Source organism: Caretta caretta, chromosome 1, assembly GCF_965140235.1.
Source record: "Caretta caretta isolate rCarCar2 chromosome 1, rCarCar1.hap1, whole genome shotgun sequence".
NCBI lineage: Eukaryota > Metazoa > Chordata > Testudines > Cheloniidae > Caretta > Caretta caretta.
Window position 1 is genome coordinate 263,271,803 of NC_134206.1, and position 21,156 is coordinate 263,292,958.

General features: G+C 49.5%; 1 protein-coding gene across 1 annotated transcript; it reads right to left on the reverse strand.

The window, feature by feature from the left end:
• Nucleotides 1–20: 20 nt before the first annotated feature.
• LOC142070529 (cytochrome P450 2D14-like) lies at nt 21–19,599 on the reverse strand. The gene is made up of 9 exons (XM_075124215.1): nt 19,216–19,599; nt 15,918–16,089; nt 14,525–14,677; nt 13,330–13,490; nt 13,023–13,196; nt 7,960–8,101; nt 6,758–6,945; nt 5,569–5,710; nt 21–2,082 (listed from the first exon to the last, which is right to left on the reverse strand). The coding sequence occupies exons 1-9, from the start codon at nt 19,426–19,428 to the stop codon at nt 1,904–1,906; spliced, it is 1,524 nt and encodes a 507-aa protein (XP_074980316.1). The 5' UTR covers nt 19,429–19,599; the 3' UTR covers nt 21–1,903.
• Between the last annotated feature and the right edge of the window lie 1,557 nt (nt 19,600–21,156).

Below are 21,156 nucleotides of genomic sequence, written 5' to 3' on the forward strand. Positions count from 1 at the left end.
AGAACGAAAGAGACAGGAAGTAATAAACATTAAAGAATCCTCTTTTTATTAACGTAATTTTACTATTTTGTATACAACACTCAAATTATAACAATCCTTTGCAAGGGCAAATTACAGGCTTATCATGGAAAAAACACAATATTTTGAGGCAAATTAGTGGCAATTCCTCCCATAGTCGCTTTACTCTAACAGAAGAGGTTTCTATTCCAAAGAAACTGTGTTAACCCTTTTCCGGGCTGAAAGTGAAAGGAACATGTACAATGGAAGAAGGAAGGTGTCATGTACAGGCATAGCGTAATATCCCTTTAAATAGTTTGTGAGCCTTATTGTTCCAGTCCCCATGTGCAGGTTTTTTAGAAGTTGCCAGAACCCAACCAGAGCAGCAGTGTGTACAAGGAGGAATGCCTGGCATGTTGCATATTTCCAATAAACACGTGTTTGGACCCCACTGTACACATGTGGTTCCTTCATATTACGTTTGTGCAAAACGAAAAAGATAAGATCAAAACTGGAATTATACCAGGCAAACTTTTTGGCCCGAGGGCCACATCTGGGAATAGACATTGTATGGTGAGCCATGAATGCTTACAAAATTGGGGCTGGCGTGCAGGAGGGGGTGCAGGCTCTGGGGTAGGGCTGGGGATGAGGAGTTTGGGGTGCAGGAGGGTGCTCAAGGCTAGGATCGAGGGGTTTCGGGAGAGGGAGGGGGATCAGGATGGGGGCAGCGGGTTGGGGCGTGGGGAGAGGTTCAGAGGGCGCAGGCTCTGAGCGGCGCTTAGCTCAAGCAGTTCTCGGAAGCAGCGGCATGTCCTTTCTCCGGCTCCTATGCCAAGATATGGCCAGACGGCTCTGCACGCTGCCCCATCCGCAGGCACTGCCCCTGCAGCTCCCATTGGAGTGTGTCGGAGCCGGAGAGGGGCCATGGCGTGGCTTCCTGGAGCCGCATGGTGTGGCCCCCGACCCATTGCCCCGGACAGAGTGGGGCTGTGCTGCAGCCCCAGAGCCAGCGCCCCGGCTGGAGTGCCGGAGCAGAGTCAGCTTAAAATGGCTCGTGGGTCGGATCCGGCCCGTGGTCTGTACTTTGTCCACCCCTGAATTACACTAAACTATAAAGTACATATTGGGCCAGATCCTCAGCTGGCACAAATAGGCATAGCTCCATTGAAGTCACTTTACATCAGTGGAAGAAGTGATCCATTTTTGTTTATCAAATCTCCTGAAGTAATGCAGGTAAATCTCTGTCAATAGCACTGTCTGCAGCTTGTACAAGCAAATGCAAAGCATACTTCAAAATCTCTTCTCAGAGGAGGCATTGGCCCGGCCCTGAAGGGAATACCCAGGAAAAGTGCTAGAAAACCAAACCACACCCTGCTGGCTCAGAGCACTGAGCTTCCCATTTGAACAGCTGCACTAAGCTCATTGTGTGTTGCGGTGACAAATCTGCCAGGCTCTTGATATCCATGTGTAATGATGCTATCTTTAGCATTCTATTACACATTTGCGTTGTGTACTGATACGTGACAGGGATCTACACAGTGCTGATGGGTAAACAGCCAATAATGCTGATACCATCTCTTCAGGTGATCTCAAGGAGACTCTGTTAAAGAATGAAGCAGACACAACACTAAGGCCAGGTCTACACGACAGGCTTATATCGGTATAATTACATCGCTCAGGGGTGTGAAAACTCCACACCCCTGAGCGACATAGTTATACCAGCCGAACCTCTGGGTAGACAGCGCTGTGTCATCAAAGCTTCTCCCATCGACACAGCTAACGCCTCTCAGGGAGGTGGCTTAACTGCGCCGACGGGAGAAGCTGCCCCGTTGGAGTAGGAGCATCTTTCAGCTGAGCACTACAGCGGTCCTAAAATATATGAGGGGAACTTGGCAGAAAACAGCACTTATCTTGGGACAGCCTGGATCTGGTAGGGGTGGGGCCTGAGTGTCGCAGCAAAGCGTCCATCCTCTCGAGGCCTGGCCTGGCCCTCAGGGAGACAGATGGTGAAGTGCTGCAGGAGGCTGGTGAAGAAGAGGAAAAGCTCCATCCTGGCCAGTTGTTCCCCCAGGCAAACACGGCGACCTGCAAGCATGGGAGTGAGAAAAGAGGGGAGGAGGAGGATACAACATCACATGTAAATGACTAGTCACTGAAGGAGTAAGACCCGTACTGCGCACCCACAGGTTGGATGGAGTGAACAGAGAATCTGCCTCCATATGCAGCAGATGCTGAGTCTCCCTATTCCCAGACCCTGTGTGAACAGGAACAACTAGGATATACTTCTCCAGGCTGACCAATGCTCTGTTTAATCCGATTCCCTGTCTCTGATGGTGGCCAGGACGAGAAGCTTCAGTGGAAACCATAAAACAAAGGACTCTGTCAGCTGATTTGGAGAGGGGAATTACTGCCTAGTTAGCATGACTCAAAAGGGTCAGAGACACTCTAATGCACAGGGCTAAATCTGCAGCTGGTTAAATTGGCACAACTCCATCGATGTAAAAGGAGTTGTGGTAATTTACACCAGTTGACGATCTGTCCCATATGCTGTTCGTGGAATTCTTGCCTTCTAGAATCTAAATGGGCAAATAAATGCCTTTTGGATAGAGAAATCTGAGGTGGAACAACATGCCCATGCCACCAGGCAGGAGATTCTGGTTCAAGTGCGATCTGGGGACATTGGTTTCCTGGACTCGAGGCAAATACAAGTGATGCATTTTCACCAGTGACCCACATTTCTCCACACCAGTCATAATTTTATAGACCTCAATCATATCACCCCTTACTCTTCTCTTTTCCAAGCTGAAAAGTCCCAGCCTTATTAATCTCTCCTCATATGGAAGCCGTTCCATACCCCTCATCATTTTTGTTGATCTTTTCCAATTCCAATATCGCTTTTTTGAGATGGGGCGACCACATCTGCACGCAGTGATCAAGATATGGGCATACCATGGATTTATATAGAGGCAATATGATATTTTCTGTCTTGTTATCTCTCTCTTGTTATCTCTCTCTTGCTTTTTCTGACTGCCACTGCACACTGCGTGGATGTTTTCAGAGAACTATCCACAATGACTCCAAGATCTTTCTTGAGTGGTAACAACTAATTTAGACCCCATCATTTTACATGGATAGTTGGGATTATGTTTTCCAGTGTGCATTACTTTGCATTTATCAACATTGAATTTCATCTGCCATTTTGTTGCCCAGTCACCCAGTTCTGACAGATCCTTTTGTAGCTCTGCACAGTCTGCCTGGAACTTAACTCTCTTGGGTACTTCCGTATCATCTGCAAATTTTGCCACCTCACTGTTTACTCCCTTTTCCAGACCATTTATGAATATGGTGAATAGGACTCGTCCCCAAACGGACCTCTGGGGGGCACCACTATTTACCTCTCTCCATTCTGAAAACTGACCATTTATTCCTACCCTTTGTTTCCTATCTTTTAAACAGTTACTAATCCATGAGAGCACCATCCCTCTGATCCCATGACAGCCTTTGGTGAGGGACCTTGTCCACGTGCTTGTTGACCCCCTCAAAGACTTCTAGTAGTTTGGGGAGGTGTGACTTCCCTTTACAAAAACCATGTTGACTCTTCCCCAACAAATTATGTTCGTTTATGTGTCTGACAATTTTATTCTTTACTGTAGTTTCAAGTAGCCATTCAGCCGTTGGAAAGGGGCAACACTATTATCTAGTGTGGCTGTTGAGCAAATAGGAAAGGCAGAGGTGTTGTGCTTTGTGCTGCTAAGGTACAAATACTGAGCTAGCTAACAAAAGTCCATTCCTGAATTCTGTGAGGCTCTAGACCAGCAGGTCCCAATTTTTTTTCCGGAGTGACCCCGTTTTAATGAAGTATTTCTGTCCGGAATCCCAGACTACATGGAGGAGCCAAATGGTGTCCTCTGCACAGCACTATCTCAGACACACCGTAAGTGTGAGCTCACCCCTTTGGAGAACGCCATTTTGCTCTACAAAATGGTGTCCTCCACCCAGTGTGACCTCCTACGTATGGTGCATGCGAGGTCATGCTGTACAGAGCAAAATGGCATCCTCTGCACACAAAGGATTGCCACGATCCCATGTGCTGATGGCACGGCCCCATTTGGGGTTGTGAGCTGCACTTTGGGAACCGCTCCTCCAGAGAGAGTGAAAGGCAGGCACTGACAAAGGGTGCAAGGGAAACTCTGATTGCACTGCAGTTTGGCACAAATGGAAGTTGGCTGCTCAATTACCTGTTTACAGGCTAAAATAAAATCATAAAATGAAAAACAAAAGTGGCTTTTAACCAAGGATACGTCCACACTTCGGTAGGTGTAAGCTCCAGCTCAAGGAGACGTGCCTCCATTAACTCTGAGCTAGCTAGTGTGCTAAAAAGAGAAGTGTAGCCATGGGGGTACAAGCAGTGGGAGGGGCTAGCCACCTGAGTAGGTACCTACCATCTTCGACGGGATCATCCTCATTGCGGCCAGCCCCTCCCATTGCTCACGCTGCAGTGGCTACGCTCCTACATGCTATCACCGAGTTAGCGTGGGTATGTGTCCCCAACCTGGAACATACACCCCCAGTCTGAAGTGTAGATGTACCCGCTGAGCCAATACCAGAGTATCCTAGAAATGCGTTAGAAGCTGCCTAACTAAGTTTGTGTCACATTTTTTTCTTTGATGGGACCTCAACCCCTCTCTGCCACTGAAACGGTTGGCTGCATTGAAACAAACCTAGAGAGCACCAACCAGTCACTGGGAAAGGTTCTGTGGAAAGCTATAATCCTGCTCAGTGCATAGACCCTCCTGTCGAAGTCCTCATGGTTCACACTGCTGGGACTCCTGGGCTGCACTCGTACAAGCCTGGCAGAGGCAGTGACCCACTGGTTCAGGCTTCCCACTGCTGCTGATGTGGTGTCCAGAGGGGTTAGGACAGACCCTACAGACCCTCCACCAGCCACAGCTGCCCTCCTTTGGTGTGTATCAGAGAATCAGTATTTCACTCTTCCCATCTCTCTGGTGAGTTGAGCGCATACGGGAAACTGGGAACATTCATCTCCCCTTTATCCCCGACTGATCCATGTTCCCCATTGCAGTGGTCCCAGAGCCTCCACTAACAAACACCTTCCTTTGATCAGGGTGCCTTGCAACAGATAAAGAAGCATGTGGGACACAGCAATTTTGATCATGCTTTAACAGAAAGCCTTAACTACGACCTCATCCTTTTCCCAATAACACACACCTCACCTGCGTGCACATTGTTTCTAAACAGATTCCTGGGCTTGTAGTTAAGGTTTTCTGTTAGAGTGCAGAAGGGATTAATGTGTTGCATTCAGTATGTCCCTGTGTCTATTGGAGTATGAAGTAATTTCTCTGGGGAGATGCAGCATGCTCATGAAGAACAGGCCCAGCTCAGCACAGACTGCACTGATCTTCCCCTTGAGGAAGCTGCTCTCATGATGAGAGGGACATCTTGCTTTAGAGGAGACTCATTTTCCCATAACTATAGTGGGTCACATCTCATGCACTGTGCCTCATTTCCATAGGGACGGCCTCTGCCAGCTGCTCCTCCCCTTGGATTTACCTGCAGAGAAAGGCAGGAAGGCCTCTCGCTTCACAAACTGCTCATCTGCATCCAGGAAGTGCTCCGGGTAGAACTGGTGCGGCTTCTCCCAAACCGTTTCATCCTTCAGCACCGAGGTCAAGTTAGTGATGACTGTCGTCCCCTGATCCACCCCAGAGAAGGAACAGGGTACATAAGAATTGTCACACCAGAACAGGCCAGTCCCTCTGCATTCAATATCCCATCTCAAGCAGTGGCCATTGTAGGATGCTTCAGAGGAAGACATAGAACCCAGCTCAGGTACCTCATTGTATAATCTTATAGCACAATGGAGTGGGACGCTTTCAAGGCCCCAGCCAGTGCACAGCATATGCTCTGAAGCCCTTGTCCATTGCATGCTAGCTAGACTAAGAGTATGCAAGGGGTGTTTTCATGGTCTAATGAGGTTCAGGAGATGAAAATTGCTTTTACTCCCCAGTTGCTTCAAATATTTTCTCGAGTTAATTTTAGCTCTGGTAAGAGTGTGCTGACTGAGAGACTCCAAACCGCAATTCTCATTGTCTTCACAGAAAAAGCGAGATCTTTCCCCTCTCACATGCCTCAGGCCTGAGCTAGAGGAGCTTCCTCTAAGGGCGAAAGTGGAATTGAGTACTGTGTGGCTTTGGTCTCTCCAATGAGACTCTCACCAAAGAAGGCAGTAATTGCCTGTCATTGTCTCTTGTCCATGTGGAACTGGAATGAGATGCACAGTGGCCTCTGAACACCCTTCAGATAATAGTGTGTTAGTTGCTACTGTGTTGGATTTGAACTGCTGACCTAGCTGGTAGTTTCTATACAGTCAGTCAGCATTACCTTTCTCCACCTTCAAGCAGATGTACTGAATGTTAGAAGGTGCCCAAGGCAAAATTACAGTCTCCCCAGTAAGGATTGAAATCCTTAGTAGTGTCTTAGCTCAATTCGTTGTTTTTTCAGATATCCAAAGACCTGTTCAAGATGGAGCTAACCACATAAACAAGGCTGTCTCTGAAGCCCAAGGCCTTTTAAAACTGCACATTTGATAACTCGCCAATGGTTGTGTGATTCAGGGCCTGGTGCTCCATCCCCCTCTGCATGGAACCTTGGGGAGATTCACATATGGAATGTCTGCAGCTGCAGGACATAAGTCTGCAAGGGGAGAGGAGGTCTGCATCCCCTGCCTGGCCATAGATACCTTTGGAATGAAGAAGCCTTGGAGCTCGGTGTCCCGGTATGTCATGTGAGGCAATCCAACAGGAGCGATATCCCCATAACGTTGAGTTTCATGGATCACAGCACTGATATAAGGCATGTTCGCTTGGTCCTCCATCTGGGGTGACCTGTCCCTGCCAATCACCTTATCAATTTCCTCATGGACTTTACCTGGAAAAAGACACTTTACATCCTCCTCAATGCAACATAATGATGTATATCAACACCATAAAATTGGGGAACCTACGCATTTACCCTTAGGTTTTAAACCCTGTGGGGCAGGAATGGTCTGTCTATTTGTACAGCGCTGGGTTTATATTTGGTGAGTTTGTTAGCCACCTTCCTACCAATCACTGAGCAGTTTACAAGCGAGTCATCTCTAGGAAGTGGGTGCTTTAAGTGTCTGGGGCACTTCTTCAGGGGTCAGGAAAGATAACCAGCAGTGAGGAGAGGGGGTGGACAAACCTCTGATTTCTCTCACCTTCACACAACCAGAAAGCCTCTTTGATACCCCAGACATGAACTGCTCTGCTTCCCGACTACTAATTCCTGACCTCACAATCAGGTCTTATATGTTTGTTGAAAGCACCTGAAAGCAAGAGTGCAAGGGAGGCAGGGTTTACCTGGCTGAGGGCAAGGGGGCAGGGCAAGCCGCATAGACAGTAGGAAAGAGAGAAATGCGGAATTAGGAGCTGAAGGAGAGCACACTCATCTTCGGTTACTCAGCCCAACTTACATAGTCATCCTCTGTTCTATAGGCCAATAAGCTCATTGGTCGAGACATCCCACCTTATCCATACTCTATTTGACCCACTTGTGCCTCTGGCATTAGCACATTCAAGCAGGTTAGCATTTATCCCTGCAGAGACCCTAAGAGAAGGAAAAGTTACCAAGTAGCTACAAGGGTCTCAAAGTGCACTTGTCATGAAGAAAAGTGGTGAGTGCTCCCTCTGACACTGAAATCTTGAACAGAGGCTTGCTCTCTCCTTTCTCCCTTCCCACAGGTCTTTGCTCTCCCCCTCAGAGAGTGCTCCACTGGAATTATTCCCCAATCACTGCTGTGACTGCTGCTACGGCAGCTTCATACCCCCAGAACACAAAGGTGACAGCAGATGCTAAGAAGTTCTCTGTGGAAGATGCAGGGTTGGGAGAACCGGTCACATCTCCACCAGTCCCCTTGCTTACACTGGATGTCAGGGCGGAGAAGCATGAACAGCAATGCCCAGCGCAGGGTGGTGGAAGTGGTCTCAGTGCCAGCAGTAAACAAGTCAACTGTTACCATAGGAAGGTTGTTGTCATTGAAACTGCTCCCCGCATGCTCTTTAGCCTGAAGAGAACAAAGAAGAGCACAATTTGACCTTAGATTTTTGTTGGGGAGAGAGGAGCAGAATTGTAGATAGTGGTAATTCATATTCTCAGATTGAAAGGTTGAATTGTTTGCAGAGTGCAGCAAAACACGTACATATGACAACACATGCTGTAATGGCTCCTTGGTCACATACATTTCAAAGTAACAATTTGTCCCACATATCATAGACTTCATCAGGAATAAAGCTCGGGACCTTCTCCTCCAAAAACACAGGGTATGTCTACACAGGCAATATAAGCCCAGGGTTCGGGACACTTCACTCAGCTGACCCTGCGTTAGAGAACCATGGGCTTGAGCATCTACACCGGGATAGTCAATAGGTAGACCGCAAGCCAAATCTGGACTGCTAGATGCTTTTGAACAGACCCTGAAATCTTTTTATATACTTATTATTATTGGTTTTTTTCTCTCTGCAGTCTGGATCTTGCCTATACCTTGACCAAGAAATGTGGACCTTGACAAAGATTTATTGACTACCCCTGCAGAAGTCTATGCTGATTATCAACCCTACATTAAGAATTTTCGAGCCCAGGCGTGAACCTGGGGCTCTGGCATCCACACAGTAGCAGGCAGACCCGAGTCAAACCAACCATATCCCAGACTCCCTAGCACCCCCCCAGAGTGTGGCCGCTCTAGCCTTTGACTGTGGGGAAGCTTCATGCCCACCCTGCATGTTACAGGAAGCGTGACCAGCCTGCCAACACTGCCTGCCGAGCAACATGGAAGAGGCCCCTTTTCAAGAACTTTTCTTGCTTGCGCTGTCACGCCTGGGTCAGGAATTGGGCAGAGTTTCCGTGAGGCGCTGGTGGACATTTCAGCGGCATTTTCTGACCCACCAAAGTCCAGGGGTGCCGAAACAATTTTTATAGTGGGAGTGCTGATGCTGGAAACCATGTATTTGGTCTGTGTTATTACTGCTTCAAGCCAGGGGGTGCAGCAGCACCCCCAGTTCCAGCACCACTGCCAAAGGCACCTGGAAGAATTTACGAAGACGGAGGAGGAGTACCCAGGCACGGCAGACTCCCACTGGCTGATGCTGCTCAGTACACTCAGCATACATGCTGGAAACTCTGCCCACAGTCTCTTGCCACCAGAGTTAAAGGAGGGTCTCCAGTCAGTCTTAGACATTTGTGCCTCTGCAACCTCAAGAGGTCAGTGTGATCACTCTCACTTGATCAGGTCAGAAATTCCATGTAGTAACGAGCAGGGTGCAGCCAACATGCTAGCCAACCAATTAACATCAGGATTCCAAAAGTTCATATACGTACTGGGAATAACAATCTGACAGGCCCTATTCCTGCCCTGGTAGCTTCTATGAGAACAGGACCTCAGTGCTACCTACTGAACCAACAGTCTCCCCACCAAGTACTCTTCAGGGCCACCGTGCTTAGCGTACAAGATATGACAGGATCGCAGCACGAAGTAGTCCGGCTATCTTTTGTAATGCTGTGGATTTTATGTGTCTGTTTTCTAAGGGTTTCTTATCTCAATTTTTCTCAGACCAATTCTGTAAATTTGGACTTAGACTTCACATGGGCAATCACTAATATGCTATTTAAGAGCCAATTACAATGTAATTTGCTTTGTTTACGACTCAGAAGAAGAAACTGACATTTAGAAATTTCACACAAAATGAAAGTTTTTTAAAAACGGTTTCAGGTTAATCAAAATTTAAAATATACTATAAAAATAAAATATAAAAATAAAACAAACAATAAAATAAAATAAAAGTGAAATGAAGTAATTTCTAAATGAAAAATTGAAATGTGCTGTGACAAAGTTCCTCCTCTACCTTGCTGGGTCTTGCGCTTATTGGCAGATTTGCTCGCCTTGGAGCTTCACGGCAGCCCTCAGCTTGGCCGTTTTCGTGAACCCACAGTCCACACTCCTCCTGTGTCTGACCAGGAGTTGGGAGGTTTGGGGGGAACCCGGGCCCTCCCTCGACTCCGGGTTCCAGCCCAGGGCCCTGTGGAATGCAGCTGTCTAGAGTGCCTCCTGAAACAGCTGTGTGACAGCTACAACTCCCTGGGCTACTTCCCCATGGCCTCCTCCCAACCCTTTCTTTATTCCCACCATAGGGCCTTCCTCCTGGTGTCTGATAATGCTTGTACTCCTCAGTCCTCCAACAGTCCACGTTGTCACACTCAGCTCCTAGTGCCTCTTGCTCCCAGCTCCTCACACGGGCACCACAAACTGAAGTGATCTCCTTTTTAAACCCAGGTGCCCTGATTAGCCTGCCTTAATTGATTCTAGCAGCTTCTTGATTGGCTGCAGGTGTTCTAATCAGCCTGTCTGTCTTAATTGTCTCCAGATGGTTCCTGATTGTTCTGGAACCTTCCCTGTTGGAAAACGGAACGTCCTTTGCTTGCTCCTCAGCTATCTGCTTTCTATTCTTTCCTAAAGCCCCCTGGCCTGGATATTTCTTACTTTTTGAACCTGCCTTAGTTCCCCCCTCCGACTGGGCCAGACGCCTTTTTGTTTCGTTTCGTCTTTCTGCCATTTCTTTGCCGTTGCTGAGTGCTGGTTAGCTGCCAACTTTCGCCAGCACCCCCCCCCCCCCCCCACGCCTGTTCCCGGGCGCAGCTATTTGCCTCAGCTGAAACCCCCGGAGGAGGGGGGGAAGATTGCCAATCTGCTATCCGGAGGGGGGAGTGGAAGCCCCCAGACCCAGCCATTTTGCTGTCAGCTTATTTCTGTAATTTTTCTCAGCCTGCCGGAAGCCTTGGAACACAGCCAACACAGCTGGAGAAGAAGATTTCAGAAGACAGGAGAAATAACCCAGGGAAGCTACAAATCATCGTGAAGGGAGCCATAAGACTGAGTAATTTTCTGAATTACACTCTCGTGGGGGGGAGTTTGACTGTGATTTAATTGCATTTGTGGCGGCACAGGGGGTGTGGCACGGAGCCCCCCCCAATCCATCGGTGCCTGCCCCCCCCCAATACTACTACAACTGTCACGGCCCCCCCGCCGTCCGTCCCTGCTGGCAACTTGCCATCTGCCTTCGGATCCAGCTGTTTGCTTTGAACTTTGCCTTTCGGACCGGACACAATAGCCGACCAAACGAGACTCTTTGGACAAACGTGCGTGGGTCCACACCCCCCCCCCCCGGATTGTTTTTTTTACAGCTTGCCCCCATCACCGGACCCTGGTTTTTGTTTTTCCCCCCTTCCAGTCCAACCCATTTGGCACCCCCACACACACCTGCAGCCCAGCAGGGAGGAGTGGTTAATCTGCTTCCCCCTCCCCCTTCCTCCTTCCGGTGTCTCCCCGTCTCTCCCTGCTCACAATGGCAGGGAATGAGAGGGGTGAGGCCCCTCTAACAAAATTAGCTGTCCCTCCCCCACCTCCCCCCCGCCCGACCCCCAAGGTCCCCCCCCACCACTGTTGTCAAAATACTTGCCCCCCCCACTGGGGCACCGGCAGCAGGAGGCACCGGGGTGATTACTGCCGCTGCTGCGCCCACTGTCCCCCCAGATTCTAGGAACCCCCCCCAGCTGGCCAGAAAGGCCAGGGCGGGAATAAAGGAAAGGGCCCCGCTAAAACCACTAGGCCCTCCATGGCAGGGGCTGCCCCCACAGCTGTGGCCTCATCATCGACCGTGGCGCCCCTCCCTGCATTTCCCTCCACCAGCTCCGTGAATGTTCCTCCCCTGCCCCCAGGACGTATGCCTGGGTGGTGACGGGCTCCCCCCTGCCTGCCACCTCGTCATCTCGCCCATCCCCTGCCTCCGCTACCATCACCAGCGGCCGGGGCCCTTTCCCCACCTTGACCAGGAGGCACGGTGTCCGTTGCCTCCTGGTGCCTGCCTCGCCCCATGTGGAGACATACGTGCAGGCGTTGGCGAAGGTGGTAGGACCCACAGCTATTGTGGCGGCCTCCAAGATGTATGGGAAGATCGTTTTTTTTTTAGCTTCGGAGGCTGCCGCCCAAGAAGCGGTGGAGAGGGACCTGGCGGTGGGGGGGGGGGTGTTTGTCCCACTAGAGCCGCTAGAAGACCTGGGCGTTCGCCTCGTCCTCACCTCCGTTCCTCCCTTTTTACCCAATGTTGCCCTGTTACCTGCTCTCTCCACCCTGGGGAAACTTGTCTCTGTCATCAGCCCTCTCCCGTTGGGCTGCAAGGACCCCACCCTCCGTCACGTCCTTTCGTTCCGCCGGCAAGTGCAGCTTCTACCGCCGGCGGGGGCGCGTGACGGAGAGGCACTCGAAGGGTCCTTCCTAGTCCCCTACCAGGGAGCCCGCTATCGGGTCTTTTACTCCACCCGAGAGGCCCGGTGCTACCTCTGCCGCTCAGCGGGGCATGTCCGCAGAGACTGCCCTATGGCCCGGGGGGGAGGGACACCCGATACCCCCGAGACCCGGCAGGACATCGGCCCCGTCGTTGCCGACGCCCCTGGCTGCCCGGCACCTGAAACCAACCCTCCTCCTACTTGACCCATCGCTGCTCCCGTCCGGGCCCAAGAGATACCTTCCCTACAACGCCCAGACGAGCAAGAGAGTCCCACCCTTGCTATTACCAATCCAGCAGAGCCTATGGAGGAGGGTGTGGCAAGGATAGTACCAGGTATAGGAGAGGGCCCGCCCCAAGGAGAACCCCCTGCCCCTCATGCTGCCTCACCGCTACCTCCCCGAACCCCTGAACCATCGCCTCCGCCCCCTGACACGACCCCTGCAAACCAACCCCCAGACGACGCTATGGAGGGCTGGACCCTAGTCCAGGGGAAGTGAGGCAAGCGGAAGCTGCATCCATCCATTTCTTCAGTTCTTCATTTACCCCTGAATGCTTGTAAACTTGACAACAAGGGAAGCTAACGGAGTGTTCCCATCACTAATACATTCACAGAGCCAAAGAGATCTACACCTGCCCCTCTCCTCCTACCTTCTCTATCTCTTGTAGAAAAGCATCAGTGAAGTCTCTCTTTTGGGTAGGATTCCAGGTCATCCTGTGCTCCTTCAAAAGCTCATTTGTGAAGTCCAGGATCTCCTTTTGGGATCGGAAGATGCTCTGTGGCACTCCAGGGATGCGCAGCAGCCAAGGTACTACGACAAGGAGCTAAGATAACAGAGAGTGAGAGAGAGAGAGAGAACCACACCCTATGGCTCCCAGAAAAGAATCACTAAAATACAATCTTACTGATCAATCAAATGACAGCTTCTTACTGACCAAGTCATACATGCTGAGTTACCTGGGGCAGGAATCCAGCTTCTTCGTCCAAGGCCTGATCAATCAAATGCAACAACCTCTGAAATTTCTTATTGTCATAGTCAAAGCGCTCACCATAGATGAGGGAGCAGATCACATTGCTAACTGCGTTGTTTATAAGAAAATGTGGATCAAAAGGACGACCTGAAAAACATACAAGACCAACCAAAGACATTAGGAGGCACAGCATCACTGTAGCCTGCCCCTCACTGCATGGAACATACTGAGCAAGAACCGCTAACATTTCAAGACTTCTTATGGAACAACCAGTTGAAAGTCCATGCTCATGTAAGCTGGGGAAGGTAAAGATGTCTCACAGACTAACAGGGTTGGGCCTGCTCAATACTTGGAAGAGAGACCACCATGGAAAACTTAAGAATTGCAGGTTTGTGCTGCGGATTCAGTCGGTGGTACTGTCAGGATAAGCCCTGTCGCATTGTATGCTTACCATGTGTATTCTGCTTGGTAATTGTTAATAAATAGAGGTTATTACTGTGTAAGGCTCTTTCACTGGTAAAAGGTCTTGCAAACCCCCAAACGGTATGCCCTGAGCCCTAGGATTGGGGTATGGGTGGGTGTCTAAATTAAGAGGGTTACGCCTTCAGCCTTAAGAACTGGGTCAAGTGGGTGCCCCCAGAATGTGCAAGTAACAGAGAATTGTGTGCAGGTAACAGTACTCATCTCCTTGCCTCGGGACTGAACCCGGGCCACCTGTGTACAGACAGATGTTACTGTGCTGCTACAGACATTTTTAAGTTGAGGCATAAAAGTGACGTCCTTAAAGACGTCATGGCATGTTTTGGAAGCGTCTTAGTGTTGATGCCTTCACCAGATTCCAGTTGAGATAATTACATTCTACCAACCTAAAATTCCCCTTGCACATTCAATTGGAGGTGTCGGGGTTTTGTTTTTTTTTTTACTTCCCATCACAAACTGTCATGGTAAAACAGCTGTCAGGTTCGACCCCACAGGTGGCTTCATGATTGTGCTGGATGAATGATCACTATGTGTCTGGTCTCCAAAGCACTTTAGTATCCTTCTGGCTATCAGGGATTATGTAGAAATGTGAGATACTGTGTTATTATTCCTTCCTTCATAATCAGTCATATTACCCTTTCATTTCCTTATCTATGGAAGTTACACGGCTCCCCTGCCCCATCTCCCTGGATGCCACAAACCTTTTTCAGAACTGATCGCAGAGCATAGAAATCCAGCTTCCTCGGTCACACGGTGCTCCAAGGATTTCTTTCCCATCCCAAAGTTCCTCAAGGTGGAGAGTGCAAATCTCCTTTGCTCCTTCCACGCATGACCATATCTTGCAAGCACCACCCCTGGAAAATATTAACAAACAAGAGACATAATAACCTCTGGGAAGCACCATACAAAATTCACTGGACAGCAACAAAATAGGGCTGGAGGGACTGGCTTCTGAGAAAGGATAAAAGGAACCAAGTATAGCTTGGCCAAAATGGCAACTAATGGGAGCTATTATTGCAGCCTTCATAGGTGTAGGTGGTTAGTGCAGAAGGAGAGGGATTATTCAGGGAGGTCCAAGGTATAGCTAGGAGTAAGGGGATGAAATTCAGGACCAGATCCACAGCTCGTATAACCGGATGCAATCAATGGAGCTAAGCCATGCTATACCCTCAGGGTGTTAGGCTCACGCTGGATGTCAGAAAACATTTCCCAATGATTAGATCGACTAAACCACTCAATCGTCTCTCAAAGGAATTCATGGATTCCCCACCACAAGTCATTTAAAATTGGACTGGAGAAAGCACTGGAGAACATACTATAGGGCGCATTCCTGCATTGGCCAGAGTATGGGCCAGGGTGAGCTGAGAACATAGGCGGTGCGTAACGGAGGCTGGAGGAGGTTAAGCCTCCCCAAACTTCTGCGAATAATCCCCACCATGGCCCCAGGCCAGCGGGAGGACTCAGAGCTCCTCCAGCCAGCCAGGGTTCGGCTTAGGCCGGCGGTGGCTTGGGCAGGGCTTCTCCAGCTGCAGTAGAGAGCTCAGGGCAGGGAACTAGCCTCCCCAAATGGGGGGTTCACATACTGCCCATGGTTGAGAAGATGTGACTCTGTAGATATTTGTCCAGCTCTAATCTTTCTAATGAAAGTGCTCTGGGATAACCCGAGAGGATTCCAGCCCAACAAGCCTCCCTTTTAGGTTGCTTTTCTTTCTACCCTCCCCCACTTTCACTCTTGGGTCCTGGAGGTTCCTTGGAAGGAGGTTATTTTTTTTTACAAGCCGAGGAAGGTGCATACATATGGTGAGGGGTAGGACTCTGCCAGTTCTGACAGTGGCGGCCAATCGGTATTGATTGGCATGTACATCCCACTGAGCATTTCAGAACGGCCCTGTCTTAGTAGTTGTTGCAGCGCTGAAGTTGGGAAGGAGAGTCCCCAGTCCCATCTCGCCTGACTTCCTCCTCGCGAGAGGGAGCGTCAGGGGCAGACTCCAGCTCACTCGCTAAGTCCCCTTCAACCTCTCCAGGAGCTCAAATGATAAAGCCAGTCCCCCTGCAATGCTGCCAGAGAACTATGTTAGTTTCCAAGGTACTTGCCTTCAGAGTTCTCTCCATAACCCAAGTGTTCATATATAGGAAAGTATGGTCGGTCAGCAAAGTCCTCTGATTTCTGGACCAATGCTTCCTTTACTGCTTTGAATCCATTCACTACTATCAGATTAGTCCAGCAGTTCTGAAGACTAAAGACATTTCCATATTTTTTACTCAGCTGCCAAGAAAAGAAAAGGGGAAAATATCTCGTTGGAAGCCAGATGGGGTCTTTAACAACTACCAGAGGTCAGGACCTCTTTTGGTGTCTTCAAGGATAACAGACCCAAGCGTACGTTGTTCCTGGTGTGGCACTGGTTTAACCACTGACACAGACAGCCTCCTACAACGCTTCCTGCAGCACATGGCTTTGCCTAGGCGATATCCCATTCAAGTACTCACCAGGCCCAACCTTGCTTCGGTTATGAAATCTGATATTACCACAGAGGGTACAGCAGTGCTGCCTACAGATACACACAAAATAAAAATTACTGACATAAGGGATTGGGGGTGGGGGAGGGCGTTTCCTGTGATGCTGGCAAACGAGGTGCCAGCACTTGCCCAGGCTGCAGGCACTAGCTAAGAACTAACAAACTCATAGCTGGAGACCAGACCAGGTCACCTGTATGTTAATTTCCTCAAAGTAGGTATTAGTTTTACAAGAATGTATTTCGTGTTTAGGCTATGAAATGCTTGTGAGTTGCTGCAGGCGTTAATCTCACTTGCAATGTCGGTGTTCCACGCCACAAGAAAATCTATACGTTTTGCTTTATAACTTTGCAAATGTCCGCTCTGCGCTTGTGAACCAGGCACAGGACTCCTCCCCCACCCCATCCAGAAGGGCTATCAAAATCAGCTGGGCCAAGGAACATTGCAATACAAAGGACTGCTTAATGGCCCTATCCCCCCTTGGAAATGCTCTGTGCAAGGAAGCTTGTTCTGTGCACTTGGAAGCTGAATGAAGGAAATAAAACAAAGTCACAGGAAAATTTTCCATCTCTTTGGCTGTCTGAACTCTGACAGGGCTAGAGATCCCCAGGGCTGCCTGCTGGGTCTGCCCCGAAAGACACTTTGAATAGACACATCACTGCAACTTGGTCACTCTTAGGATTTAGATGGTAACTCATCTGTGAGTATATGTTTGCTTGCTTGAACCTGCAATTAACTTTGTAATTTCTTTTTCCTAGTTAACAAACCTTTAGATCATTTATTACAGGATTGGCTACAGGTGTTGTCTTTGGTGTAAGATCTAGGGTACCAACTGATCTGGCGTAAGTGACTGGTCTCTTGGGAGCGGGAATAAGCTGAATGTGGGGTGATTTTTTTTGGTGACCATTTATCAGTAAGTTCAGTTTGTCTGAGTGGCAAGATAGACTGGAGAGTCTAAGGGGACTTTCTGTGACTCCATGGTAAGACTGTTACAATGATCCAGGAGCAGGGGTGCCGGAACAGAGGGGGCCGGGGGCTCTCAACTGTGGCCAGGCTCCCTGGGTGGCTCTTACCACAGCCAGGCTTGGGCTTCCAGGCTGGCTAGGGGGTAGGGCCTCAGGGGAAAGAGAAGGAGCAGGGGGTGGGGCCACAGAGAGGGCAGAGCCTGGGGGGAAGAAGAGAGGAAAGATAGGGTCACAGAGGGGGCAGAGCCCCATGCTCTCCCACACACTTCTACCGAGGTTCCAGCACTCCTGTCCAGGAGGCAGAGGTGAAAGTAAGCCGGTCCGGCGTACCGGCAAGCGTCAGTACGCCGTGCCGGACCGGACCGGCTTCCCCGGCAGTGCTTTAAAGGGCCCGGTCCTCCGGCCACTGCGGGGAGCCCTGGACCCTTTTAAGCGCCACCGGAGCTCTGGCAGCGGGGCAGTGAGGGGAGCACTCTCACTCATGAGCCACTCCCGAAAGCGTGACCGTTTCTTTGCCCCATCTCTTAACCTATGTGGGTGGTGCATTACCCCAAATACATTCGCCAGGAGATGGCTTATTGCCGCTATGAAATGTAATGTAACTATGACGGTATCCTAGCCAATGCTGTTCTGAGCATTACAGCAGATGGCAATGACACTCAGACAAAGGGAAATGTTAGGGCGTTGACTAGTGCCCTAATGCAGCTCTGATTCAACTATTTTGGTAGGGGAAGAAATCACATCCCTGACTGAAATCATTAACTCGATACAAAAACTGTGTGTAGACCAGACATGCCTAGAAAGGGGACGCATAAAAGTCCTGCCCTTTTTCCACACTCAAGGGAAACCTGAGGAGGGGGCACCTATGGAATTGCAGGTGTTCAGCTCGTGCCCAGCAACTTTCAGGTCTTCGACCAAAGCAAACCAGGTAAACTTCATTGAGAATGTCATGCTTCTAAGTTCTTGGCTGCAAATCTGAGTTTTGTAATTACGAACCTTGATCCTTTCCCGCAGCCAACAATTGTGTGGTGCAACGCAGGAGAGGGTAGTACAAAGTTCTTTAAGATACCTCTGGACTCTCCTGGTCATGTGTGCCAGGCCAGTCCCGTTCCCCTGCAGTAATTTAGATTAGCCTGAAGGCCTTTCTAAATTGTGGCAGTTTTCGAGAACCATGAGAGGCAATTTCAGCAGCTGGGATTCTGCAGGGCACTGAAAACCGTGGCCCATGCCCCGGGCTACAGGAAAGCATCCCATAGGAATTGCTTTTGGATTATCCCTCTGTCCTGGCTGAATGCGCTGTGGCTGGCTAGACTAGCTTTGAGGCTACTTTGCACCACTCCGCCAGCACAGAGTGTGCCTGATGTGAGCGAGGACCAGGGCCACTGCACCCTGGTGACAGACAAGCATTGCAGAGCACAAAGCAGAACAGTTTAAAACAATCATCAAATAGTTTAGGCTCAAAATTTAACCTATTTTCAGCTTTTTGTGGGATTTCTTGAGGATTGTCCACTCATACAAGAGAAAATGTGCTAATATTGCGCAACAGCCCAGCACGCTACAATGTCTCCAACTGAAATTACAGGGAGAAGGTAAAGAGTCGGGGTGGTGGTGGTGGTGTCGGGGGGGGGGGTGCGCAGTGGGGGTCACACTCCTCCAGCGCTATCACAACCTTTGCAGAGAACTGGGCTGGACTCCGGAGTGGAATGCTGCCCTCTGGGGTCTGGAGCCAGAGCAAGGCCGAAGCAGAGAAGCAGAGAGCCTTAGGGCCCCTCCGCCCCGGGGGCACTGACGGCTCCTGCCTTGGAAAAGCCCCGGGCCGGTCAAATAACCCGTCCAGCCCGCACCAGCTGCATTAACGAACCACCAGCCCCGCTCCCCAGCACGCTGGGCTCTCCAGCCCCTCTGGCACTGACCTGGGTAAAGGAGACGTGCGGGTTGTGGAAGTCGATCTGCAGCATGGTCCCAAGGAAGGGCAGAGAGCTCGGCCCTGGTGGGTAGCGACTCCAGCGCTTCCTGCGCTTCAGGAAATCAAACAGCAGAGCGAAGACTGTGAGGGCTATGCCCAGGGCTGGGAGGTTGTTCCCGCAGGATCGAAGCTGGGACCAGAGCCACAGGAGCAGCTCCATGATCTCTCTTTGCTCTCCTCCCCGTGCCTTCAGCTCTCCCTCCGGCCTCTTTTTCCTGCTCCTGTTCTCTCACTCTTTGCTGTTTCTGCCTCCCCAGTTTCCTCCGCCCATTCCCCTTCTCTCCCTCCCGGTTTATTGCTCAGACACCCGCCCCGCTCTTGCTACTGTCACAGCTTGGAGCTGCCTGGCCAGAATTGCTCTGTAGCCCCTCCTCTGCCCAGACCATACAAACTGCAGGGGAGTAGTCGTGAAGGGTGGCCCAACCTCTGTAAAAGGAAAAGGGCATAGCTCCATTTCCAGCATCTGCAGTGTGTAACATGAGGGAGAGAGGAGCCCCTGGAGCCTGTGGGAGCTGTCAGGCTGGGTCCACATGCAAGGATGAGTCTCTCCTAGGGCTCGAATTGCCCCTTGTATTCAGAAGTAGCAATCCTTACCTAGCGTGACCAGATGTCCCCATTTTATAGGAAGAAGAACGAGGAGTACTTGTGGCACCTTAGAGACTAACAAATTTATTAAAGCATAAGCTTTCGTGAGCTACAGCTCACTTCATCGGATGCAGAGAATGAAACATATAGTAAGATATAGATATAGGTATATATACATACAGATAAGTTGGAAGTTACCTTACAAAACTGTGAGAGGCTAATTAGTTAAGATGAACTTGTGGAGTGATAATCAAGATGGCCCATTTAGACAGTTGACAAGAAGATGTGAGGATACTTAACTTAAGGAAATAGATTCAACATGTGTAATGAGCCAGCCATTCCCAGTCTCTATTCAAACCCAAGTTAATGGTACCTAGTTTGCATATTAATTCAAGCTCAGCAGTTTCTCCTTGGAGTCTGTTTTTGAAGCTTTTCTGTTGCAAAATTACCTTAAATCTTTTACTGAATGGCCACAGAGGTTGAAGTGTGCTCCTACTGGTTTTTGAATGTTATGATTCCTGATGTCAGATTTGTGTCCATTTATTCTTTTGCGTAGAGACTGTCCAGTTTGACCAATGTACATGGCAGAGGGGCATTGCTGGCACACGATGGCATATATCACATTGGTAGATGTGCAGGTGAACGAGCCCCTGATGGCATGGCTAATGTGATTAGGTCCTATGACGGTGTCACTTGAATAAATATGTGGACATATATATTTTCCACTGAATGCATCCGATAAAGTGAGCAGTAGCTCACAAAAGCTTATGCTCAAATAAATGTGTTAGTCTCTAATGTGCCACAAGTCCTCCTTTTCTTTTTGCGAATACAGACTAACACGGCTGCTACTCTGAAACCTATGTGGACAGAGTTGGCAACGGGCTTTGTTGCAAGGATAGGTTCCTGGGTTAGTGTTTTTGTTGTGTGGTTACTGGTGAGTATTTGCTTCAGGTTGGGGGGCTGTCTGTAAGCGAGGACTGGTCTGTCTCCCAAGATCTGTGAGAGTGCGGGATCATTTTTCAGGATAGGTTTTAGATCTTTGATGATGCGTTGGAGAGGTTTTAGTTGGGAGCTGAAGGTGACAGCTAGTGGCGTTCTGTTATTTTCTTTTTTGGGCCTGTCCTGTAGTAGGTGACTTCTGGGTACTCTTCTGGCTCTGTCAATCTGTTTTTTCACTTCAGCAGGTGTGTATGTATATATATATGTCTTACTATATGTTCCATTCTATGCATCCGATGAAGTGAGCTGTAGCTCACGAAAGCTTATGCTCTAATAAATTTGTTAGTCTCTAAGGTGCCACAAG

Coding starts and splice junctions, on each gene's coding strand:
- LOC142070529 (XM_075124215.1), bottom strand. CDS start 19,428: ATGGAGCTGCTCCTGTGGCTCTGGTCCCAGCTTCGATCCTGCGGGAAC. Junction 6,946..7,959: donor TCTCCGCCCTGACATCCAGT/GTAAGCAAGGGG, acceptor GTCTTTTTCCAG/GTAAAGTCCATGAGGAAATT. Junction 5,711..6,757: donor AAGGCTTCTTCATTCCAAAG/GTATCTATGGCC, acceptor GGGGTGGATCAG/GGGACGACAGTCATCACTAA.